This window comes from Balaenoptera physalus (genome assembly GCF_965194825.1).
Source record: "Balaenoptera physalus genome assembly, chromosome: 9".
In the NCBI taxonomy this organism is placed as follows: domain Eukaryota; kingdom Metazoa; phylum Chordata; class Mammalia; order Artiodactyla; family Balaenopteridae; genus Balaenoptera; species Balaenoptera physalus.
This window is the reverse complement of record NC_138888.1, coordinates 561,217-587,352: the sequence shown is the minus strand read 5'-3', so window position 1 is coordinate 587,352 and position 26,136 is coordinate 561,217. Positions and strand designations below refer to the sequence as shown.

The following is a 26,136-nucleotide window of genomic DNA, read 5'->3' as shown; positions in this document are numbered from 1 at the left end:
GGGAGGGCCGTGACGTGACGTGGCGTGGCGTGGCGTGGCTTGCGTCATCCCTCGGTGCCGCGGCCGGGAGCCGTAAGTCATGGAGGTAAAGTTGGTGTCACCGGTTCTCCTGAGCGCGCCCCTCGGGGTGCGGCGCGGGGAGCGCCGTCCGGGCCGCAGCCCGTGCCGCGGCGGAGGAGGGCGGCCGTGCCTGCGCTGGGTGGGCGCCTGCTGGACCCGTCCCGCCCGCCCTCCTGCCTCTTGGCGCCGTCCGACCCCACGTCGTTCCTGGGGCCCGAGGTCCCGGCTGCAGTCCGCGAGGACGTGGTGTGGGGCCGAGGGGACGCCCTGCGCGCGTGTGGAGGCTCTGTTCACCGGGGCCGGGGGCGTGCTCGCACAACGCGCCGTTGGTTATAGTTTTTGTTCTGACTGGCCTTCGCTCCTAAGGGAAGTTTTCGCTAGGTGGTACCCTGCGCAGTGTGGGAAGTATGTGTAGGAATACTCGCCTCTGGCTTACATTTGCAAGTCAGAATTACATTGGACATTTTTAGGCCATTTTGATAACGTAAAACTAAATCACAAGGGTCTCATTAACTGACCGTAGATCGGATTCAGTGGGGTTGCCTCAAAATAAGGATTTTACTTACATTCCTGTCTCAGGGAGTTCAATGTCAGTCATCTATCAGCAGTTTTAGCACTAGCTGCTACTTTCTGAGTAGTATGTGCTAGGTGCTTTTCAAGTATTATCTCTAATTACTGCAACCAGAGAAGGTGATAATATTTTGCACCGTTTTACAGTTAAAAGCCTCAGGTATGTTAAGTAACGTTTTCAAGGCAAGAGATAAAGAGTCTGAGGAAGGATTCAAACTCAGATCATTCCAGCTCTCAAGCACAGGCCGTTTGCACTACCCCATGCTGCTCTGGACAAGACACTGAAGTATCAAAAATGGCGTGGGAGGTGCACATACATGCACACAAACATGCAGGGTTTCTGGCTTCTAGTGGGGGACAGGCATGTTCCTGAGTGTAATACACAGGATGATGTATTTATTGTCATGAGTGACAATCAGAGCATTGCAGCATCTAATGTTTGTTGATTTGAGGTTGGATTTTATTGCCTAACAGAGTATGGGCTTAAAAGTTAACATAGAAGCCTCCTTGTAGAATTGTATGTGTGTTGGTAGGGGTAGAATATAGCCATTCCTCAAATCTGAAGGTCTTGGAGACTTGGAGGGGTGTATTGCAGCTCAGGGTAGGAGGAGCCAATTATTCATGTAACTCTTATTTTTCATTTATTGTGTGCCAGGGTCTATGCTGTGTCCTGGGGATACAATGTTGTATAAGACGTGGTCTCTGTGCTCTAAGATCTTACTGTTTGGTTGAGTCTGAGGGACAACTGTGTTGATCCAGTGTCTACAACCAAAAGAGCCCCTTTTTACAACTTCAGGTGCCAAATCCAGGGCCCACTTTGCTAGTGGAGTAGATGGGCTTTTGTGCAGAAATACCATTTCTGCCTGTCACCTGTCACTCCAGAACTACAGCTCATTCCTTTAGAGTTCGAATCCTTTTTAAAAATGCAGGGAGTCCCTTTTGATGCGAATGTGACCTTTTAGAGTTATATTTCTGTGTTAGTCCAGAGACAAACCCCACTAGTTTTTGCACTAAGATAATTTGATATAAAGAGTTAACTAGGTAAAAATTGTTAACTAGTTATCTGAAAGGATAAAAAGAGATCTCTGCAAGTAGTATTGTGGACACGGCAGCTGCGGGAAGCAGTCACTCCCCCTAGGACTGAGGGAGCTAATGGAAGTGGTCGGAATTTTAAAGCTTAGAAACTTAGAGGAGGGCCCCTGCATGGCTGAAACTCAGGGGTCTAAGGAGGAAACTGAGCTGCCAGCTCCATGTAAGGGCCTGGCAAGTCTGGGAAGCAGAGTTCTGAAGGGAAGACACTGATGCACGGTGTTGTGTCTGTGGTGGGCGTTCGGTGGTAAAGCTGGGCCTACAGGTGTCGGGGAGACTGCAGACTGAGTTCAGCTGCCGCTGCAGGGCAGTGCTCAAAGGAAGAGGAAGCGCACAGGAAGCCCCAGGCTGCAGGCGGCGGGAGCAAGTCCCCTCCCCCCGCCGTCCCGCAGTGCTCCTAGGGGTGGGCACCGGCTGGCTGAGCAGGTGCCCCAGAGGACCGCTGAATGTTCCGCACGAGTCTCTCGGGCAGCACCTCACCTGCTAGGGCCTGAAAGGATTGCTTGACAGCCAGGCCTGAAAGGATTGCTTGACAGCCAGGCCTGAAGAGAGGGGGAAGTGAAGCCTCTGGGGACAGGATGACAGGGTGCTGCTGACCAGGATGGAGGAGCCGAGGCTGGCTGGCTTCCAGATCAGGGAGCTGCCAGCACGTACTGATGTTAGAGCACAGAGACCCCTGAACTTGATACATCACATAAAGACCCCAGGTCGGTTTCAGACCTAGAATGTGATCTCTTTGCAGGTTTGTAAGATGAGCTTCGTGTAATGTCGGGAAAATTATGAAAATTTGGTTTTATTTAATCCTTCATGGAAAAGCAGTGTGGTTTGCTGCTTTTTACACCATATAGGGAGTCAGAGTTATGCTTTTTGCTTCTCTTTTAACTCATTATGCTTGATTTTCTGTTTTCCCACCCCTCATTAAAAATGCTTATTTTGATAACTTTGGGATAGCAAAGGAATGCTGAAAGGAATAAGGCACTATCCATAAAATATACTGAGCTTCTGTAAATTCTTAAATACTATGATTAATAAAGTAATTTAAAATGTTTAAACATTTATTTGGAAATATTTGCATAAGTAATCTTTAGTTAACATTTAATCACAGTGTTTTAATCGTATAGTTCTCATGGCATTCGGAAAGCGTGTTAACACAGTAGCTATACCTGAGTATATTCTATACTCAGAATAGAATATACTCAGAACAGACAGAATAGAATTTTCATGTGACTTAAATACATACTAAAATTAAGTTTTACTTCCTGTTAAACGGTGTGTTTTATGTTTTATATTTCAGATATTAATAGAGGATCCTATTACCACATGTCTTTCTCCTTCAGTGTATGATATGATTTGTAAACTCGGGTTTGAAGCCAGAGAAAATTGCGATATCAGTAGTATTGTAACTCAAAATGGTGAAGTATGCTGGACGACAATTACAGACTGTGTGGTTTATACAGAATCAGGTTCGTACTTTCTCTGAAGCCCAAACGCCCGTCAATACTGTTGCATTTAAAATGTCTTGACCTGTAAAATTTCCCTCTCTGCTCATTGCTTTTTGGGTTAGGAGATGTTATAGTACAGGCTTAATTTGAAAGAGAAAAGGAATCGGTGTGGAAAGAGGGAATGAGGCCAGAGAAGCATAGGAGAGTTAAGGGAAAGCTGGGCTCTGAAAACCAGGTGTGAGAAGGAAGGGGTCGGGAGGCAGTGAGGGCTGAGGGGCTCTCAGCTCACGGCCCGTGATCCAGGTGGAAGAGGGAAGAAGATAGAAGTCATATGAATTAAGGGTATAGAATGACCAGTGATATATGCAATTATTTTAAATGTCTTCCAGGCATTCTTGTATGTCTTTTGAAGTAGGGATGTGGGTTGGGAAAAATAATAATAATTGTAAAAATTATAAGCGAATGTGCTGTGGCCCAGCAATTCCATCCAGGAACATACAAGACAGGCCCAGTCACAGGTATGAACGTGTGTTTGTGCCAAGTTACTGCAGCATTCTGTAATAGAAAAGAAAGAAAGAAAGAAAAAACATTGGAAATAGCCAAATGTCAAGCAGTAGTGGATTGATTAAGTAAATTATGAAAAAAAAAAAAAAAAAAAAAAAAGCCTGCAAGGGAATATTATGCAGTGGTGAAAAATAATGAGGAGGCCCATCTTTCTGATCCAGAAATCTCTCTGAGCTGTATGGCTGAGTGAAAATATAGGAGGAGCACATATTTGTATTATTTGCTTGTGTATGTATAAATATTTCTAAATACAGCCAAGGAATTTATAACAGTAGCTGCTATAGGAAGGAGAACTGGTGGCAGGAGGGAGACTTTCACCCTTTTATATTTTTTGGTCGTGAACCATGTGAATGTTCAACCAAAACTTATCAAAAAAACAAAACCAAAAATTCATATTCTAAATACGTTCCAAAATAATTAATAATAATAATTATTAATAATGTCATTGGAAATCTCATAGTCTAATAATGTTACATTAAAAAGTCAGGTTAAAATATTTTATATAACAACATGAAGCTGATCTTGTACAAACTTATATACAGATAAAGAGATTGAGAAAATGAAAAAATATTTGTTCTCTTCTTTGAACCTTTCTGTATTTTTCAAACTCGCTAATGAGAGTTTTTCTTTTATAATCAGATGAACACTATGTAACTTATTTTCAACAACATGAGTATCTCTATTGTAAGTTCAATTATAAACTGGTTGCCAACTTTATGGAAATTTCATAATTAAAACCCTTTTTCTTTGATGATTTAGGCATTTGCATCACACGATGTGGAGCTGTGGTACTAACTTGCTTTCTTATCCTTGAAGCCCAGGGTCTGGATTACGGGGGAAGCGTGAGGCTGCTGGGCCCTGTGTGCCAGGCTGTCCACTTACATTTGTCGTCTCTGACCAAGGGGCAGTTTGAAACGCGATATTCACCGGGGCTCCAGTGGACAGGTGTTCCAGAGGTTCGGCTTTTGAACAACCTTTAGAAATAAAAGACTGCAGATTCCACTTAGAGGCCCTTATTACTTGCTGATTTTAAAGGGGTCTCCTCCATCCTCTGGGCCCTCGGCTGTAGGAAGGCTTGAGTGTTGCAAGGCAAAGTTGGAGCTGTTTGCAAAGCCCGCAAAGCCTGAGCTGAGAGACATCCTTTGACCAAAGGAAGTTTTTGGATGCGGCGTCAGGATTGGGGTTTAGGGACGCAGTTCGGTGCATGGGTGCTGGTCCTGGGACAGAGAGAAATGGAGAGCTCCAGAAAAACAGAAAGAGCTTACAGACCGGTAGTAAGGTGTTCCTGAGACGGTGGGACCAGGAGACCGGAGGTGGGGGTGCTTGGCTTGTTGAGGGCGAATAGAAGGGAGGAGGAGTAGCTTGGGGCCCAGACCTTGTTTTGGATGGCTTGATGGTTGGTTTGGTGGTTGGTTCAAACCAACCATTTCACTTGGAACATTAAATGATTACAGTAGAGCAGTAACTATAAAAGAGTCTAATTCTAAAATACTTTGGATTTCCTAATGTAGGGTGGAAGGGTGTTCCCTTTTCCCTGTGTAGTAGCTCCCTTAAGTGGCAGGGTGAGCTGCCTTATGTTTATCTATTTTTAAGAACTAATCAAAATGGGAAATAAGATTTAGGTCAAAATATTTGACCTTTCAATTTACAATTATGCCAGATTTATTGCTTTTAATAAGCATTTAAATAAAGAACTTTCCAAAAACTCCTTAGATATTGAACGTCTAAGGAGTTACACATCTCTCTTGATTCTTTGGATATTGCTATATTTATATAGAAAATGTTTACCTATACCAAAAAAGTCATTAAAATATGCCAATTGAAATCATTAGAGGTTTGAACTCCATTAATAGAACTGTGCCTTTGAGAAATAATACTTATTGAACACGAATTCTAACATGTGTCTTATTCTAAACAGTTATTTCCTGAAATGTTTGATGCCTTGGGAAGTCTTCAATCTCTTGCTATTTCTCTTAGCTTAATGAAGCTGACATCATGTCTGGAGCGAGCCCTGGCTGACGTAAGTTTGAGGACTCTTTCGTTGTTGGTCCAGTAAAGTATCAGAAAGAACATTAACCTGTTTTGCAGTTTCACTCAGATTTCTTGATTTTAAGTATTGTTTTCCTATACAATCACTTAGCACAGATTTTTAAAATATTTTTCTTTTTGAATGATTATGAGATCAAAGACGGCAGTGTCTTCGGTACTTTTGTCCTCTCATTTGTACAGACGCTTGCTTTATGGGCGATTTTTTTGTTAACATCATCTGACTCATAATACGATTGTTACACAATATTTGTTTGAATTTTAGGTGTATTTACTGATTGGGGAGGAATGCCCCTTTCTTTTAAGAGATCTGATTGCGTCTGAGGAGCTCGCTCAAGTCTTTGGGCAGTCTGTGGTAAGCTTGTTCACCTAAACCTGATGGAGTAGACACAGCGCAAAACAGTCGATGTTAGCTGTACTTCTGTTCCTCAAAAATTGATGCTCTGTTAGGAAAAAATTAATTTCAGTGATTCAAGCATATTTTCCTTTCCCACATCCCCTTTCCGGCCAAAAGACACACCTCCCTCTTGTCCTGAGTGTTAATGTGGTTTGATAACAGCCTCTGGTGTGATGACTGCTGGTGTGAGGGCCTCAGGTGTAAGAGCCTCAGGTGTAGTGGTAACCTTTGATGTGATGACCTCTGGTGGGATAGCCTCTGATATTATAACCTCCGGGGGGCCAGGCAAATGAGCAATTTGAAGTCTTTTGATCCACTGATTACGTATTAATTATAATACTAATTCTGCAAGTTATAAATGATGATACTAACTTATTCTAGAATAAAATGTTAACCCTTTAAAGAGTGATATTATAGTTTTATTATTAAAAAAAATCAATATTTTTAACATGCGAGAGATTATACCTTTTGCAGCTGTTCAAACTTACCGTGGAAAAAAAATTTAGATGCCAATTAAAAACCATGCAGAGCTATGTACGTTTTCAAACCTTCTAGAGGCCACATGATCAAGACCGATTAAGACCAGTGAATAACCTTCGGGCGACTGAATAAGGCCGGGCTGAGGCGAGGGAGGAAGCCAGGGCCGTGCCGAGCCGGGAGGGCACTACAAACAAGGCTTTGAGGAACCCAGTGTCAGTAGCGCTTTCCCACTCTTACGGGCTCCTTACCCCTTGTCAGCTGAAGGGTTGTTTTCTTTGGCGGAGGGTGGGGGGGGAGTGCAGACTGCTTGGTGTCGCGCTGAGTTCTTAAGTTCCGTCGTTTTCTTCTGCTCTTTGTTTCCTGCCTGTGTTGTGCAGTGAGCCTTTTGCCTACCCGCAGCCCTTTTAGCTCCCAGATAATTTTCCTAGTTCGTTGGCATATATATTTCTGATTGCCCAGATGGTATGAACAATTAATTTAAAATAATACTGAATTTAAAACAATATTAAGTTATTAATATTATAGTCATTAACATTTAATTAAGTTGATAGTAAAGTGTTTAAAATTAGTGTGAGAGCCAAGACTTCCCAGAATAGCATCGAAGGACCGGCTGTCAAGCTTTTTGACATTGAGTTGAAACCCCTCTTTATAACTTCCTGCCCTTCGAGGGAAATCCAGAATGCATCTGTCTCCTCTTCCCAGCGAGCCTTTCAGTTGTGTGAAGACAGCTTCTGTCCTCTCCTGAGTCTCCTGGAGGCTCAGCTCTTCTTTCGTATGACATGGGGTTGAGTTCTTTTTGTCTCTGAACGGCTTCCGTTCTTCTGAATCTCCTCTAAGGTGTGGTGCTCCAGACCCAGAGGTAGCCTATGGAAAGGTATAATTATTGCAGTTTGATAAGCAGGGTCCTTGTATTGGGAGGGTCTTTGCTTTGTAGATGGAGGGACAGAGCAGGTGAATGGTGAGCTTCAAGTCAGAGAAGAGGCTGGAGCCTCTGTGGTCTGGCCCTTCGTCACTGCCCTCTGTATTTTATCACGAGCACACGCTGCTTACTGTGGAGTTTCTGTTTATCACTTTCTGTTTTATTTTATCTAGATACTGGCCATGTTGATGTATGGTATGAAAGCAGTGTAGCCTGGGTGGGATCTCATCCCCCTTTGTGGCTTTGTGGCCTCTGAAACCTTGGTCTCACCTCTCCTTGTTTATATTTTTCTCTTCTGCATAGTGGGAATAGTACTTTCCTCAGAGGTTGTCCTGAGGGTGAGTGAGTAACAAATAAACACAAAATGTGTCTGACATGTTGAATGCTCAGCAAGTGTTGGTCTATTATTATTGTTATCATTACTGTATACCGTTGGTTCCATTAATTCCAAGAAGAGAGCTCACATAATCCCAGTGTTGTATTGGTTTACTCAGTGACCCGGTGATCTGCCCCCTCACCACCTAGATGGACGTGCTCAAGGTCTTCGTGGGCTCTCCGTGCGGACTCAACCTTCGCAACGTCCTGTGGCACGGCTTCGCGGCACCTCAGGAGATTCCTCCAAAGTAAGGTGCTGGGGGAGGGATTCTCTCTCTTTTTTGATATACTTAAGAGTTTGTTTTATTTTGAATTTCACATCAAGGAAAGATGTATTTTGAGAAGAATGAGAGTTTGGGGACAGGGTTTTGAAGATAAAACTGAATGTTAGTGGCAGAATGACTGGCGTGGTGATAGGGTTATGATTTCACTGACTTGCGCCCCAGAAGCGCAGGTGGTGACGGGCACAGCGCCCTGGTGCGTGGGAGACCCAAGGTTCAAGCTCACAGGTTTCTGAGACGTCACTGGTCCTCCTGACCACTGCAGAGCTCCATCCCCACAGCCTGTGGAGTTTTCTGCAATTTAATGCTGTTTTATTTTCTTAACTTTAAACTTTTTTTTTTGAAAGTAGAGCTTTTTATGTGTGTGCTGAGTTCGTTTTTCTAATGGATCTCTATGGTATTTTCCACTAGATACTGTTCAATGATGATATTGTTGACAGCAGGATTGGGTCAACTACTAAAGGGTTACCTTCAGCAAACTAAGTTCACATTGGCACATCGACCTTTCATAACTCTTACAAGCTTAGAGGATTTGATCGTTTTCCCTGGTAAGTACCACATGCCACATTTTCCCCTGAATATATTTCTGTAAAGATATTTATAGAGTTATTAAATAGCACTGAGACTTGAACTCTGTAGGTGGAATAGTTATTCTCCAGGGGCAAGATGCCTTTGAAAGTTTCATGAAGAACCTCTTAAATTTGGCCATATCAACCTTTACCTCTTCCCACAGTGCCCCCAGGGTTGTCTGAGGGCCACGGCTACGTGACTCAACATTAATGATAAAGTTAGTTCATCGTGCAGATATGTTGGCATACAAATGGCTTTGGACCAGTTTGTAACGCACTTTCCCTTCTCCTTTTAGCTCTCGTGCCTTTGTACTCATAATCATTATGCCAAAAGTACCAGTAGTATAAATGTTCTCCTATATCATCTTTTGTTTTCACGAGAAAGCCATTTACCAAATTAGTGGGGTTGGGGGACACAGGACTTTGAAAGAGCAATTAAACCATGTGTTTGCTCCAGGCTCATTCTTTTCCACTTTGGCTGAAGTGTTGTGTCTGTATTTGCTGATGTTAATCCTGGAGGGAACAGTACAGATCGTCTTGGTCCCGGCAGCAGTCTTAGCCTTTTTGTATCATGGATCCTTCTGGTAGTCAGGTGACTGCCAATAATGTTTATATTCTTTAAGACTTTATTTTTGTAGAGCAGTTCTAAGTTTACAGCAACATCAAGAGGGAGGTGCGGAGATTTCCCGTCCACACCCGCCCCATGCACAGCCTCCCCCATTATCAACATCTCCCACCAGAGGGTACATTTTTTACCAAGGATAAACCTACATTGACAAGTGATAATCACCTTAAGTCCATAGTTTACCTTTGGGTTCACACTTGGTTCCTGTATCTTCTGAAGATATATTTAATTTTCTTGGTCAGTGTGGTCAGCTTGTTGACCCTGAACTCCTCTACTCAAAGTTGTTGTAGCTTAAATGACTAAAGAGATGTAGTTGCCCACGTTCCCTTTTTCCAAGGGTGCCTGTGGTCACCTGCAACCCTGGCCCTAGTTCAGGTGGTCTCACGCTTAGGTGGCACGCTGCCCGGGGCCCACGGTTTATCTTCCTGAAGAGGTCGGCTCAGTGGCATCACTCCCTAAGTGTGTTCACACCTTTTTTCAGTTGATTAGTGTGGTTGTGCTTAAAAATATTTGCTATTTTTACAGATGTTACTTATGAGGTACTTTCAGTATTAGAAGAAGTGATGAAGAAATCCACTTTTATACTAAAAATCATGTTGCCGTATTGGGAAGTTGCATTAATCAATTTCAAGTCAAACAGGTACCTGAAGTGTGGCATTACAAAGTGGTCATTGGCAGCTTGGAGGCCAGGCCTTCTTAAAACCCTAACCTTCCTGCTTTGTCGCTGTTGGAGTTGGAGCAGGGAGGAGTGGGACTGACTCAAGAGCAGACCCGAGCATAGAATATCTTCATATAATTAACTAAAAGGCATCTTGTAACTGTGTTTTAAACATTATTTTTTGTACAGTTTTTGTACAATTAATAAAGATAATTATTTTTTATTTAACTAATAAATTTATTTTTATTTAAAAATTAAAAAAAATTTTTTGGCTGCACTGTGGAGCTTCTGGGATTTCAGTTCCCCCATCAGGGATTGAACCCGAGCCACAGCAGTGAAAGCCCGGAATCCTAGCCACTAGGCCACCAGGGAACTCCCTGATAATTATTTTTCAGAATCAACTTATTAATATTTTTTTGAGTTCTTATTGTGACTGAAACATGGTGTCCAATGTTAGAGAATCATGAGAGAAAGAAGATGTGAGTTTGTCTCTGTATTCCCTGGGGAGCAAGCCCAGGAGCGTAAGCATCAGGAGGTCAGTGGTCTTTGCTTCCTTTCAAGTTACCTGATCCTGATCTGTACATTTGATTGGATACCTTGAGAAACCACTGAAATCCTGGTTTCTGAGTATTTTTTAGAAGTGATGAAACAAGTTTAGCAGATCTTTGATGATACTTTATTCTACTGCAGCTGCTAAAAATGTTTCATCATACATTAAAACACTGGAAAATAGTTTTGCAGTCACTAGTCTAATGAGACTTCGATTCTGTTTTTGTTTCTCATATTAGTGAGTAATGTCACTCCTCCTTGCTTTGGACACATATTGGTAGTATCTGGAATACAGCACCCTTATTATGGTGTTGGTGCCAGTGTTTACTTTGAAAACATGAAGTTTTGCTTATTTCCTTCAATTTCACAGGTTTGCTGACTGTGCCATCTTGTTATTGGTGCAACTAGAGACTGGACTTAGGAAAGTTTTTGCCACAGTTAACAAATGTCCAAAGAGACTTCTGACTGCTGAGGTACACTGCTTTAAATGGTTGATGGTGACTGTTGTTGCTGTATCGACATTTTTCTGTGCCTAATTAAAAGTTTTTAATATCATATTTTTGCTTATTGTTAAATGAATTTTTTAGCTAAGAACTTTCTTTGGAAGGCTGGACTGTCATTTTTTGTGGCTTCCTATTGTGATTTTATATGTTATATATTTATTTTATTTGTGATTGTCTTTGAGGGTTCTGTCGTATTTCCAAGTAGTCTTTTAAACCTAATGGTGTCATAAAATGAGTTGATGCTTATGTTTTCTCTGTAGCCATATTTACTGGTGTACTATTGTAACCCCATGAGGTGGGCCGTGTGTGGTCTACAGCATGCCCTTCTCGAAGGATACTGCTTCCTTTTGGCCAAAACTGCCATGGAGGCTTAGCGATGTCTCTGGGTGGCCGTGGGCCTAGTTAGCTATGGGAAAATCCATTAGGTAGGGGAAAGGGAGAATATATATTATGGGACAAACAGCAGCATCTACCATACTTGGTATTCTTGTTTCTTTCACTAGTTCAGCTTCCTCTTTTTGCCCCTTTATATAGGCATTCCTCAGAATTCTGTTCTCAACCCTGTACTCTCTTTATATTTATTCCTTGGGAGACCTCACATAATACCATGCCTTAAGCTGTTACCTGTGTGGGAGCAACACCAATTAGTAAATACTTTGAAACTAATAAAAATGAAAGCACAACATGGCAAAAGTTGTTGATGCAGCTAAAGCAGTGCCAGGAGGGCAATTTATAGCATTAAGTTCCAGCAGTCTCCAAGGCATTGTCTCTAACTCATGGTTCTTTGATCTCCTGAGTTAGGTTTGCACCTGTTTGTTGAATATCTTCATATGAGTTTCCCCCAGCATCTCTAATTTACTTTATTTCAGAAAAGCAAATTTTTTCTTCCACAAATTTGTTCTCTGGTATTCCTTATTATCCTTATCCTCTGAATTGCTCTGCACCAAGCTTTAGCACCATCATATGCTCTGCCTGCAGTCCATTCTCCTCATGGACCTGCCCTGCCGATCGGTTCTACCCCTGATTTGTCTTGTGGTCCTTCAGTGCTGAGGCCTCACCTGGCGCCCCATCACACTCACCTGGTAACTCATCTCCCACAAGTCTTCATGATTCCCCTTCTCTAATCCATTCTCACACTGCCACTAATTATTTTCTAGACTCACGAGTATTCCTGTGTCTTTTATGGTTTCCTCTGCTTAGAAACCTTCCATGGCTCCCAGTGCCTGCCTGCAAGGCTCACGCTTCTGCATGGCTTGTAAGGATGTCAGAGTCTGGCCTCAGCCTTTCTCCAGTTTGTTTTCCCTCTGATTCCCCAGCATAATTTAAGCTCCTCGCCAGTTCCTGAACATGCGTGTCTTTCCTCTCACTTTGCCCACTGTCCCCTGCCTGACCACTCCCGGCCACAGTGGTGACCTCCCAGAGCCACATCTACTCAGATCTAACAGCTGCTTTTCTCTGCTTTCTCCTTCTGTCTTATCTTGAGGCAGTTCCGCTTTGCCTTATGTGCGTTTTTGTAGAGCTCTCTGGTGTAGGCCCCTTCGGAGTGGGTCATCCATATTTATGTCCGCTGGTGCCCACAGCCGGTGCCTTTCATGTAGGCTCTGCCCAGTCCAGTGTTGTGGGGTGAAGCCTGGGTCTTCCAGCAGAAACTAGAGCCCCAGTTGTCACAGCTCTCACTCGAGTGCTCTTAGAATTGACTTCATGGTAACATGACCAGTCACTGCACGGCTCTGTGGTGTCATGAATTTGGTTATTCAGTTGTCATTTCACTGCACAAATAAATAGTGTGACTGTTTCTACAGAGGATGTAGTTTATCGAAGAATATCTTAAATTTTAGCCCAGGCTTTTATCCAGAATAAACATAGCATCAATTTATTTACAAAGCAATACATACATGAAAATTATAAAGTGCTGTGCAAATGCCGTAATTATTTATTGAATACTTGTTATGGCATAAGGTCTCTTCAGAATCAGTGCAGGATATGAAGATGAGCAAAGACCTAGTGACTTTTAGAAACTTGTATGTATTAGGGGTGAGAGGTAAGACATTTATACCAACTCCATAAAATAAGGTAGAAGTTGGGCATTCCCTGGCAGTCCAGTGGTTAGGACTACGCAATTTCTGTGCCGTGGCCCGCTTCGATCCCTGGTCAGGGAACTAAGATCCCGCAAGCTGCACGGCGTGGCAGAAAAAAAGAAAGGTAGAAGTTAATTCACATCGTTTATGGAGGTGAATGAAAAGTTCAGCTTTTTTGAAGAAGTAGTGGGGATATTTAGTAGGCAATTGAGTATTTAGAATAGAGCTTGGAAAAAATTTTAGGGTCAGCAATACATGGGCTTTAGAGTCATCTGCACAGTAATAAATGTTCAGGAGTATTTGATAATATTAAAATGAAAATATGTAAATAAGCATTAATAAGTATAACACATTTCTTGAGCACTTGACTTCCACAAGATACTGATTTTGACACACAGTGTGTAAAATCCTGCTGAATTCCCCAGCAGCCTTTGAGATGGGCATTCCTCACTTCCAGTTTTGCAGAGAAACCTGAGCATGGAGGTGCTCAGGGTTTCACTTGTAGAAGGTGTGGACGATGGGATTAGAGTGCTGAGGCAGCCTGGCCCCGAGCCGTGTCTATAAAGTCTGGGCTAATTATACCAAGACACATGAGAAACAAAGGTTATTTGTTGGAGAAAATATTCATTTGTGCTCACTTGCACACAAATACCAGCCATCAGTAGAAGTGCTCTGTGTGAGTAGTGATTTGTGAAGTTGTGGCATAATAAGTGTTAGAAGTATCTGAAAGATGTTAAAAAAAAAAAGAGAAAAAAAATGCTTGGAGGGTAAAATATTTAAGTATGCTAGTCAAATGTATGCTTTAAAAGCCCAGTTTGTATGAAGAAATTGAACAGCCATTTTACCCTTAATTTGCAAAATAAAAATGCTGTTTTCTTATCAAGTCCTTAAACTCAATTACAAACTTTAAATTCAAATCTATAAGATCATAAAGACCCCTTAACTGAGATGTGCTGATTTAGATCAGACCTCTGGAAATCTTCGGACTTTGATTGTCATTTCTATCCAGTATTCATTACTGCTTTCACTCAGGCCTGATTCTCAAATATTGGCATTAACCTAAAATGTGGAGCTAATACTTGAAGTCACAAATAAGCCAGATGCGTTCTGTCTGTGATCAGTAGTCCATGAACAATAAAAAAACATTTCTCAACAGAAAAGAAAAAAAAAAAAAAAAAAAAAGAAGTATCTGAGCTACAGTACTTGTGAGAGCAGTATTCTAACACGGCTAAACCGCCAGGGTTGCTGTATTTTCATGTCTTTTATATTGTGTTTATGTTGTCAATGACATTCTTCCCAAAGTGTTGCTAGATAAAGATTTATTTACAAAAGAAGGTTTCATATTTGTGGCCCTGTGCTAGAATTTTTTCCTGCTTTGAATAGTGTCACAGTACTTGTATTTCGCTTTAATTATTTCTTTTATTTCCTTTTCTGAAGTCAACAGCTCTTTATACTACCTTTGATGAGGTAAGTAAACTTATAAGGTATTTTGAAACAAATGAAACATTGTATTCTTTTAAAATTAAAATTAAAATTAAAGATCAGCCATAAATCATATGCTTACAGGAAAATGTTGATAGTCATATAAGAAAAAAAAAAAAGAAAAAAGAAAAAGGTGATGATAATGTTGAATATAGTTTTCAGACTAATTGAGACCCAGTCTTATTAACCTAGTTTCTAAAGTTATGGAAAGGCCATAACATACATATATAAATATATACACACATATATACATATACACATACACAGTGTTTGCAAATACACATAAACACACATATACATGTATACCTGTATACACACACTACACATAAACACACATAAATACACATATACATATATATGCACATAAATGCACACACACATATATACATGAGTATACATAAACACACATATACACACCTATATACATGTAAATATACATAAACACATACAATTAAGAATACATATATATATCTTTTTTAAGTCATTGTATTGGTTTAGAAAACCTTTTCTGAACAGGTGGTTGCTACGTTCTTAAGACTGTCCTTATTTCATTTAATCTGCTTTGGACTTACACAGCATGTCATACCAAATGTATAATATCTTTTGACACTGAAAGTTCTGTATGTGTACCAGTTAATCAGCTTACTTCTTTTTGGTGTTCTAGATATTGGCAAAACACTTGAATGATGGTAAAATCAATCAACTTCCTCTTTTCCTTGGAGAGCCTGCGATGGTAAAGTATTAGGCATTTACAATCTAACATCCTTTTATTTATGGATGTGATTGGCACTTCTCAAAAATGATGTTAATTTTGGCTTGTGACGTGCCCATAAGAAATGCTTCTGAAGCATTGCCATGTCTGAACTTCATTGTCTGTGCAACTGTCATTTGCTGGCTCTGAGCCCAACTCAGATACTGTGCTTCATGCTTTTTGTTTAAATGTCCTTCTCCTAAGGCCTGATGACTTCGCTGACCTGATTCTGAGCAATATTTGAATTTGTGGCTTTTGTATTGCACTGGTAGCAGGGACTGCATCTGCTTCGTGAATGACAGCAAAGTCAGATGCGACTAGTAAGACAGAGTGTTGGATGAGAAGGTAGTTATTTAGAGCCATTTTCTACTTATCACAGTTTTGTATTTTATGAAGTTACTGCAGTGACTACTTTGGACTGTAAATAGAATTTTCATGTTTTCTCCTTTTAACTGGGAGTTAGCAACCTAGGTTCCAGTTCCAGCTGTGTGACACTAGGCAGATTCCGTACGCTCTCTGGGCATCCTTTCTGCCATCAGGAAATTAGGATGATTGAACTAGTTTGTCTAATTCTGTTTGTCCATCAGCAATTTGCCTGGGTCAGCAAATTGGGTTTTCTGACTCAGTTTCCTCTACGTTGTGGAAGAGTCCTTGGATTTCTGCCATTAAGAAAGAAGCAGTGTCTTTATAGGGCTTCAAAAGTAAACAAGTGATGTGAGAGAGGACATGTAAGAAGGAGAACCATGAGGGGAAAGAAAAATGGTGTTGTCCATGCAAGAGCACAGCAGTGGATTCTTTTATTGATTGGAAAGTTGGCTTCCAAATGTGGTCAACTCAGTTCTCGTTTTTCAGGAGGGTGAGAATGAGAAAGGGTGCTTTTACTAAACACTGGAGCCGTGCAAGCAGTTTTGTAGCCCTGGTGGTGAGTTCTACAAACTTCTTAGGTTCTTATCAATCAGCCAAGGAGCAGATACAGAAACAGGGCTCCCCAGGATATCCTGCCTGAGGAGCAGGACGTACAGTTACAGACAACAGGGCTCCCTCAGGGGAGTCCTGCCTGAGGTGGTGGGGTGCAGTTACCGAGGACGGGGTTTCCTCAGGGCCGTCCTGAGCTAGTGGGGTGCAGTCCTGCCTGAGGTAGTCCAGAGCAGTGATAAAGCCAAGAGATCCCAGGGACTATCGTAACTTGATACTTTTCCATTGTGTGACCTTGAATGACTTTCTTTTTCAGGCTAACTTTTCTGTAATGAACATTGCAGCTCCTCAGATGTTTCGGGCTTGCCCTTTCTGGGCCTTCGGACTTTCCTTCTTTCTGCTGAGAACACTAACCAAATATTTTCTGTGTCCTTTTTTTGATAGGAATTTCTCTGGGATTTCCTGAACCATCAGGAAGGTCCCCGTCTAAGAGATCGTTTAAGCCATGGGGAAATCAGTTTACCTGAATTTCCGAAAGAAGCAGCCAATCAGTTGCTTGCATTTTCCTTTGTACTTTTACTCAGATTTATTGATGAAGATCTATTATCAGTGTTTAAGGTAATGTGTAGGAAAGAAAATTAATTAGATTCACTATCATTAAGTTGTGAAGGAATGTAGTTTTATTTTCAAATGTAATTAATTATATTTTAATCATCTTTTGTTTTAATTTATATGAGTACAGTGTGCCTCCATCTGAACATGTGTACATGTGTACAGGTCTTGTCTATAACAAATAAATCAATATTACTTGATCTCACCTAAAATAATTCACCCTATTTCCTAAGCATACATTTGCTTGTGTTTTTAACAGTGATGGGATATTGCAAACCAGAGAACAAAGTATAAAACAGTATTAACTAAATAAATTGGAAAAATTTACAGAGGACTATTAAATGAGAGAGTAGAATATTTTCATTTGTCAATAAACTGTAATTCTTTTATATTTTAAAAGAAATAATTTAGGTTAGATTGTTAGTTATATTTTAATCTTTTTTTCAGACTGTACATGTAACAATTATGGTAAAATTTGTTTCAAAAGTCCAACAGGATAGAAAAATTAATACAAAAAGTGAAAGTTCTCAGGAATCCCTTCTCCCAGAGGTGACTGCTGTCAGTAGCTGGGTGTCTCTGCTTCCACATCTTTCCATGAGCCTGCAGTGCGGGTTCCAAAGCAGGACATACTCTGTTTTGTAACTAGCATTTCATAAACAGTTTATTTATGGCAACTTTGTTCTACCTTACTCTATCTCAGCTGCTTGTTACCCCATCTTATCAATGTGTCATTATTTGTCTAAGCTGTCCTTCATTGATGGGTGATTTAGAATTTTCTCTGCTGTGGAAAATGTCTAACTATGATGCTGAAATTCTTTTGTGAACTTCCTGTTAACGTCTTTGCTCTGTTTTATTCAGTTTCATTTTCCTCACTGGTTTATTAGCCTTATTTGCCATTTTCAGAGTATGTGTTGCTTGTTACCGGTCTTTAGGTTTTGATGTTTTTTCTCTCTGACTTATGCATTTGAAGTCGTTCTTAAAAGACCCTTTGCTTTCCAAAATTATAAATGTATTCATATGTTTTCCTGTATAGTTTTATAGCTTTTTTCCTCATTTACATCTATTGATCCGGCTGGAATTTATTTCACCTGGGAGTGAGTTAGAGAATCTAGCTGTACTTTTTTTCTTTTTTTAACAAATTGCTTGCAAGTTGGCCGAACACCATTTAGAGAATAAATATCTCTGTACTGTGTGCACTGGGCTCCAGACCTGGACTCTCTCTGCCTGTCTTTACTAAGCTTCATGATACAGTTTGATATCTGAGAGATTACTTTCCCATCCCTCTTCTTCTTCAGAATTGTCCTGCCTCTTCTCTAATTGTTATTATTCCAGTGAACCCGTGTAGTTAAACACAAAGCCCAAGCCCAACCAACCAGCCCACAGGAATGGGCTCCTGATGGATTCATGTGGGGATAATTGACATTTTTGCAAGATTGAACATTGTCCCCTGACACAGGCCAGTCCCCACTCTTCACTCTCCACGTTCAATCCTCTACCTCAAGCTGGTGCCCCAGATCCGCGTCCCCCTCCTCTGCCACCCCCACTGCTCCCCTGAGCCCCTGGGAGGGGTGTGGCCCCCATGTGTCCCCACTGTGCTCTGAGGCCCTCCTGGGGTTCCTGTCTCAGGGGAGAAGCCGCGTGTGCTGTGGTGGCTGCCGGCTCGTCACTGACTTCAGATGTGAGTCCTGGCGACCCCGCCGGACGTTCACCACGCAGTGAGGGCTGGTTCCTCTCTGCTCCGTGTAGCACCTGTGTAGGTATCTGCGTGGGTGAAAGTTGAGTGCGTCTCTTCTCCAAGTAACGACTAACTATATGAGTTGTTTTGTGCTATTGAGAGTTCTAGGTAGTTACTGCTTATACGTAGGAAAGCTCTTGACTTTTGTGTATTAAATTTGTCCACTCTCAACTCACTGACTTTGTAATAGTCCGCCAACTTGGGTTTTCCAGTTATACAGATGTGTCAGCTGTAAATAATGTTATTTTTACTCTTATAAAAATGTATGTTTGGCAATTGAGTGTTTATAGTATGTAATCCTCTTTTAGTTATATTGATTTTTAATGTTTAAATTCTTATGTCCTAGATTTTTAGGAGAATCTCTTACATTTTCCAATTGTTTAGCATCTTTTTTTCCCCCATTTATTTCTTGTTTTGCTGCATTGTGGACAGAGTGGCCTTTGTAATTTATCATTGTTAATCAGCCTCATTTAAAAATTTTGTTGGTTATGGTTTGACTACTATGTTAGACCTATTTTAATGAAGAGTTTTGCTTGCTTTTAGCTGAGAGAATTATGTGAAGGAAGCTAATTGGAAATTGGGACTCTTAAATGACCTAAGATGCAATAGAAGAAAAGTAGAAGCCTGACCAGAAGTTGTAGTAACAATTGTCTGTTTTCTCTAAAGCAGGAAAAAGCAGCAGTGAGAGCATTGGTGAGTGTTGCAGAAGCCTACGGCGCTCGCTGCCATCCAGTTTCTCAGCTTAAAAAGCAGGTGTGTGGGGAGGGGCGTGTGCAGGTCAGTTGTTGCAGAGATTTGAGAGGTACAGGCCGGCCTTGTCCAGCCGGGCTACAAGTTCGCAGACCTGGCTTTGTAGCCTGTACGCCTCCTGGACGCATGGCCTTGGCCAAGCCCCTGTGTCTTTGTAAGGTCCAGCAGTTAGGGCTGTGGTGGAGTTTGTGTCCTCGGCGTTCTTGGTACTTGATGGGTGGCTGAGTGCTGTTAACCTGGGACCGGTCATAGGTGTTGCTTTTCGGTGGTGAGGGACGCCAGCTTTATGAGGCCAGCCTTTGTTAACCTGTAAAGTAAACAAGCAAGCAACAAACTTTCTTAAGCATTTCTACCAGGAAGTTACAATTTGGCGAGTAGCTTAGGGACTTTATTTTCTGTATGGTAGGCGGTACGAGGGGGCAAAAATGGGGTTGTCTCCAAGAATATAATAATCATGATAGTTGCTAACTTGAGAAATTCTAAAAGGAAGCTGTAAAATCAGCACAGAATGGATTGGGGAGATTTGCAGTGGCGCTGGGGAGAAGCCGAGCCTGGAGAAGACAGGTCCTGAGTAGCATCAGGTGGGAGGGGGTTATCAGCAGACGTGCAGGAGCAGAATCCAGCGGCGTTCTGTCTGTGCTGTTTGAGGGAAGGAATCAGCCTGAGTTCCTGTGTCAGCGGGTCCTGTTTGCGATGGCGCGTCGGGCTGCTCTGGTACCTTTATCCACTCGCATCGCACTGTCTGCCCATCGTGATTCCGAGCTTCCAGAACAAAAGCCGGTAGAAGGAGGACCCAGTAGCATTCAGGGAGGGAGGCTTTAACGAAGGAGGGAAGGTTCTGGAAGGAAGAGAAGCTTCGAGGAGCCAGCCTTCCTGCTCCTTGGCTGCTGCTTCGAGGTCCCTGGTCGACGCCCCTTCCTTTCCCCACAGTGGGCGTTTTGCACCTTCACCTTTTCCGTGGCATCGTACTCCCGCCGCATGTGATTTAGTCACCTTTTATTCTGCAGCCGATCTTGCATCCTGTTCTTTCGAAGTCCGCTGCTCGGGGTATCAGCTGCGTAACAAAGTACCTCGTTTGGTGGCATCAACAACAACCACTTAATTTGCTTGTGCTTTTGTGGGTCATAAATTTGGGACGGGCTCTGCCGGGCAGGAACCCATCTGAGGAGTGGAAGTCTGTGCTGGTGCTCGGCCAGCTGCACCCGAGCGGAGGTGGGGACGAGGGGAGGGGCCCGTCTCCGACCTGCTTCTCCCTGTGTTCTCAAGGCCACGGCCATTCGCCACGGCTGGCCCCGACCAGGGGCGGGGACACGGACCAACTCTCACCAGGAGGCGTCAGAAGACTTTTGGACACTTCCTTGGAATCCCATATTTCACCTGCCTCCCTTTACCTGATTTGATCGAGTAACAGACCTATCACTGAGTTTTAAAGTGTGGCATCTGTAACAGTTTTACAGATGTGTCTTTTCTTGGAAGTGACGACAACATCTGTAACAACTTAAAAACATATTTTCTAGAACATTATTTAAAAATCTTGAAAAGCAGTTGTACATTGTCCTGTCAGGTGCTGAGCTGTGAGAGGAGCATCGGAGTTTGGCCTCTGCTGCCTTTGCCTGAAGGATCCGAAAGGGAGGCTCAGCGGTGAGTGCCCCCCAAGTCACGCAGGCCTCGTGGGGGTCCGAGAACGTCAGCCTCTGAACGATTCTTTTTCCTCTGGCAAGCCCGTCGGGAGACAGATCCCAAGGAGGGGTTGCTAGGTCTTGGTGACTGGAGGGCCAAGACTGGGGGTTCAGGGCCCGGTCGTGGGGGAACCGTTTGCAGAGACCAAGGGCACAGGGACGAGAGGCAGGCCTCGTGGGGAGGAGGGTGGCATCTGGCAGAAATGGTTAGTGGACGGTGTGACAGCGGGTCTGAAGCTCAGGAGAGGAGTGGGCGTGGACACACTGCAGAGTCAGCTCGAGGGAGGATTCTCGCGGGTCACGGCATCTTCTGACAGCACGTGCATCGCCCACAGCGTGTTGTGTCGTTTATTGTTACCTCTCCCTCTGATGGTGGCTTTTTCATTTTATTTTTGGGGAAAGCAAGTTGCAGATTGAGTGCTTTGCTCAGTGAACCACTGAAATAAATATTCTGCACTGGCACTAATTAGGCATCTTGCTCATTGTCATGTATCTTTAAATGTTTTCTCTTTTTCAGATCAGAAGGTAATTCTGAAATAAATGCCTGCCGCTCTTTAATCACAGAAATCGTGGCTGAGCTGTGTCACCATGTGCCCGAGACCCACCGCGTTCCTCACGACTCGGAGCACCTTCCTCCTGAGAAGTAAGTTCAGGGTATCCTGGGTGAAGTATATTGGGGTCGCCGACTTCGCAGTTTTCTGTGTTTGAAGTCTTACACGTTGAAGGTAGTGTTAGAATCCCACTGTGTCCCAGGAGGAATTATTAGATAAGCCCTGATGGTGCGTGCGTTGGTCTGTCTGACGGACGTTACAACACACGATCTGTTCTCACCATCAACACCCGCCCAGTGTAACGATTGCAGCAGGAAACCGAGACCGCGTTGGAGGCCGCGGCAGGTGTGCAGGCCGCGGAGGACCGGCGACCGTAGGTCCTCGGGACTCTCGCTCTGTCCTGCAGGTGGCCCCAGCTGCTCCGTGAGCTCTGCAGCATCCCTGTCCGGACCCTCTTCTGCCCCAGAGCCGTCCTGGAGGTGCTGGCCGTGCTCCGGAAGATCGGCGCCCACTGCCGCCGCGTGTGTGGCCAGGTGGCCGCCTGCGTGGAGCTGAGGCGCCGGCAGTGGGAGGACAGGAGCCTGCGCTCCCGGCAGCGGCGGAACTACCTGCGCCTGGTTCACAGGTGCGCGGCTCGCGGGTCTCGTTTAGAGGAGCTCTTCTGGGCAGCTCTTAACCTCTGGGTACATTTCTACCCCTGACTTCAGAGAAATACTTATTTTCAGGAAAAGTTACATATGTGTCACTTTAAAATACCATTTATAATTTTGGGATATGGGTTCTATGGACCCAAATGAATATTTGGATTTAAAATATAACAGCAGATTTACCTGGGGATGCCAGCGTTGTGTATTGTAGAATGTGCTACATTCTCACGAATTTACCATTTTGGACAAATTCCTAGAATTTTTGGGTTGAATGGTATCTGTGTTTATGAAGCTTTTAGTAAGTATTCCTTTGCTTTCGGAAGGTTACAGCCAGTTTACACCCTCAGCGGCGGCTGATGAGATGATGCTGTGACATCACATCCTTCCCGAAAATGGGATATGTTTTAAAATTCCTCCCGGGAAGACTGGAGTCTGACTTTAACTGGAATTTGGTCCCAGAGACGTGGAACCCATTCTCACGTTTAAGCCATTTGTGTTTCTCCTCTTGGGAGAGTCCTTTGCTGAACGTTGACTTGTAAGGAAGGAGCCGCCGCTGGGCAAAGGGACCGGGAGCCGAGTGGCGGGACCGGGTGCCGAGCGGTGGAGCCCGGTCCTCAGAGCAGGCAGGGCACCTGCGGGCTCAGAACCAGGCGAGGAGCTCAGGCCCAAGGGTGGCGGGCATCCCGCACAGCCTGCAGGGGCCGGGGCCACGGCCCCTGGAAAACGGCCGTCCACACAAGAGTGTTCTTTTGAGAAGTTTGGATTTAAGGACTTTTGAAAGAAGGAGTGGTTAGGTGAAACATTTTTCTCCTTATAAAGGTGATAAATACTTAACGTTTATTAACTTTTAACTTACTTTATCTATTTTTAGTATTAAGCTTCTGTCTCCTATGCTTTACCTGATTTTATTGCTGATTGCGCTGGAATTGGTCAACATTCATGTGGTTCTTGGGAAAAATACTTCAGAATACCAGCAGTATCTAAGGTCAGTGTCCTCACTTACAGAAGATGAAGCTGTGTTTTGGTAATTCTGAATCATGTTCACTCCTGTTGGTTATTTTCTTGGTGATTTTTTTCAACCCCACAGTCTGGTCCTGAACTGTTCTTCTCTGTGGACTTCAGTGCAAATTTGTGAGCCTTTAAAACTGACACGTTTCAGAAAATTTAATGTGATTTACATGTGAATGATTTCGGAATTCCTCCCTCTGGTGTAAGAATAATGTCCAGACAGTGTTGTCGGGAGGAAGCTGGAGAGGCTGCCTCCGTCTCGGGCAGCTGTGCGGATGCCTGGGGCCAGGCCGCGGCTCAAAACCGTGGACTGTCTCTGCCGCGGGGCCGCCCCGGGTACTGTAGGGTGGTGCCCTCCACCCACTAGACGCCAGGAGCCCCCAGTTGTGACGACTAAAAACGGCTCAGATATTGCTGCAGTCCTCTGGGGGCAAAATCACCCTAAGTGAAAGCTACGCCTCTAGACAAAGGGTCTGTGGATTTTCATCATATTATTCTTTTAACTTCTCCCTAAGTGTGAAAATTTCAAAAATTCATAGTTGGAGAAAATTTTAGGCTACTTGGGAAACTTTGAGGAGAACTTGGAAAATGTGAAAATGGCACTTCTTCCCATCAGTCAGAGGTAATTCCCCTGTGAACTTTCTGACGAATTATCTTTCAGGAAAAGCCTTTCAACAGCAATAGCTGCTCCAGGTGGGACGTGTCTCCTTTGAAGGGGTGGCCCCTCTCTCCGTCAGGGCGGGTGAGGCTGGTTATCAGGGTGGGAACAGGAGGCGCAGCCCCCGAGGTCCTGTGTCCTGTGGGTTTATTACGCGTGAGTGTGGTCCAGACGGCCTCTAAGGTCCTTTCTGGAACCGAGTCCCATCAGCTAAGAGCATCCGTCGTATGTGGATTTGGGAGAGAAAGATGGAGGGTGTGTGAGCTGTGTGGAGTCTGGGCGTCCACCCCCTCCAGTGACACTCTAGTTCGGCGTTCTTCTCCTTCATCCAATTTGTATTCTCTCGTTGCTGTTTTGAATGTATTTCTTTTTCTTGAATCCTCAGACAAAAATTAACTACAGAACTGTAGTTGTAATTTCAAAATGAAGGGGATACATTTAAATCATTATTGCATTTTACAAGGGAATAGATAAAGAAATTGATTTCTTTCTTTTAAACAGGTTCTTAAAGTCCATCTTGCAGTACACAGAGAACCTGGCGGCTTACACCAGCCAAGACAAGAACAAGTGGGATGAAGCTGTCAATCTCACACAGGCGGCCTTGTTGAAAATTTGGACTTTTAGTGAGAAGAAACAAATGTTAATACATTTAGCCAAGAAATCCACGAGTAAAGTAGTCTAATAAGTCAGGATGCTTTGGGATCTATCAGAAAACCCGACCTGAGTAGACTTCACAGCATGTGAGTTGAAAATCCAAAGGCAGGGTGGATTCCAGGTACTGCTTGATCAGGGCACAAGGTCCGTTGCTCTGCAGTTTCCTGATTTGCTTTTCGCAAGTTGTTGGTGTGAACCTCAGGCTGAATCCCTGGGAACCAAATGGCCATAGCAGTTTTGGACCTCATCTCCCAATGCATACTGTCCAGAGGAGAGATTTTTCTCACCCAGGTGTCACCCAGGAATGGGCAGCTTCATCTTACTGGCCACAGGCCTAATCTTGAAACGATGGCTGTGGCCAAGACCCTGCCCTGCACTCACCAGTCAGGATGGGTGGACGTCTACTCCTGGACCGGCCACTGGGGCGTAGAGGGAGGACTTGAGCTGGTCACCCTTGTCCCTGGAGCTGAGAGTAAGGTTGATATGATTCAGATCTCGAGGGAGAGGGTTGGGGAGGAACAGCTCCTGGAAGCCGCTGGGCAGCAAGCCTAACGGTCAGCACGTCCCTGGGTTTCCAGGTTTGGTGGGTTTAGTGCAGGAACCAGGAAGGCAGAGGAGTGAGGGCCAGGGCTGCAGCCGGAAGAGCCGGGTCAGCCCTCACAGGAGGCCCTGGGTGGCCACTGCAGGAAGCTCCTTGTCCGCTTAGGTGGCAGCAGCAAGGCTGTGGTTCTCCAGGAACCCCTGCAGGGCTGCCCCCAACCCCAGTCTGTGTGTGCTCGGCTGCACCCACCTGCCGTGATGCACGGCCTCCTCCAGCCTTGCTGGCAGGTCTGGCCTCCCAGGAAGGACTTCCCACAGCCTGTTCTGGCTTCTCAGCTGTCAGAGATGAGCGTGGAGGCCGCCGTGGGGGAGGTGGGACTTTGTGACAACAGCCATCCGTGTTCCATCTGTTGCTTCACCAGCCCAGTACCTGCAACCCCCTAGTAAAGTGAACTTGTGGGTAAAGACAGTGAAACCTGCTTCTGCCTGATGTGATGCCAGATGCCCACGTCGAATGTCCATCTCTGGAGGAGGTGCTCCTATGGTCGGTCACAGCCTCCTGGGTGGGGTCTCGAAGGCTTAACCACTCCTAACCCTCCTGGTGTTGGCGCTGGAACGGGCAAGGGGGAAAATGGACTGACCTGTACTATCACCAGGCCAGTGCAGGGTGTGTAGAGCCCAGCGGCCGCTAGGCTGGTGGAAGCTCGTGTTAAATGCTGCAGCTCTGCAGCTCATCGCGTTCCTTTGCCCTCAGCTGCCCACCTCTGTTGGCTGTGGGTCTTCACCTGGTAGGTTGACCCAAACCTCATTCCTGAAAGGGCTTTCCCACTAGAAATCTTACTAGTTTTGGTAACTAGTTTTCTGTTGACTTTTATCCCTGGAAATGGGCATCCTTTCCCATGGGCCCCCAAGTCCCCACCTGTGGCCGCAGCCCTGTCCCCAGGGGCGT

General features: G+C 44.0%; 1 protein-coding gene across 16 annotated transcripts; it reads left to right on the top strand.

Moving 5' to 3' along the window:
• Positions 1-14: 14 nt before the first annotated feature.
• Positions 15-25,662, top strand: ERMARD (ER membrane associated RNA degradation). 16 transcript variants are annotated; one of them, XR_014267756.1, is made up of 19 exons: positions 15-85; positions 3,014-3,182; positions 4,485-4,681; positions 5,644-5,745; positions 6,037-6,126; positions 8,093-8,190; positions 8,635-8,771; positions 9,943-10,057; positions 10,995-11,097; positions 14,643-14,672; positions 15,352-15,420; positions 16,798-16,971; positions 19,367-19,453; positions 21,015-21,091; positions 21,647-21,772; positions 22,087-22,305; positions 23,199-23,312; positions 23,851-23,957; positions 24,495-24,682. XR_014267756.1 is itself a non-coding variant. In XM_082475819.1 (18 exons), exons 1-18 carry the CDS (start codon positions 80-82, stop codon positions 24,673-24,675), a joined length of 2,034 nt encoding a protein of 677 aa, XP_082331945.1. In that variant the 5' UTR covers positions 15-79; the 3' UTR covers positions 24,676-25,662. The 16 variants fall into 16 exon arrangements, 15 of the variants coding, with proteins under 15 accessions (XP_082331945.1, XP_082331943.1, XP_082331947.1 ...); XM_082475819.1 differs by lacking the exon at positions 23,851-23,957 and having other exon boundaries at positions 4,542-4,681; positions 19,370-19,453; positions 24,495-25,662; XM_082475817.1 differs by lacking the exon at positions 23,851-23,957 and having other exon boundaries at positions 4,542-4,681; positions 24,495-25,662.
• The last annotated feature ends 474 nt before the right edge of the window (positions 25,663-26,136 follow it).

Bases quoted from the DNA above. Each gene is read 5' to 3' on its own strand.
- ERMARD (XM_082475808.1), top strand. The intron at 21,092-21,646 runs GTGAGTGCCCCC...TCTCTTTTTCAG, and splicing joins TCCGAAAGGGAGGCTCAGCG to ATCAGAAGGTAATTCTGAAA. The intron at 23,313-24,494 runs GTCAGTGTCCTC...TCTTTTAAACAG, and splicing joins GAATACCAGCAGTATCTAAG to GTTCTTAAAGTCCATCTTGC.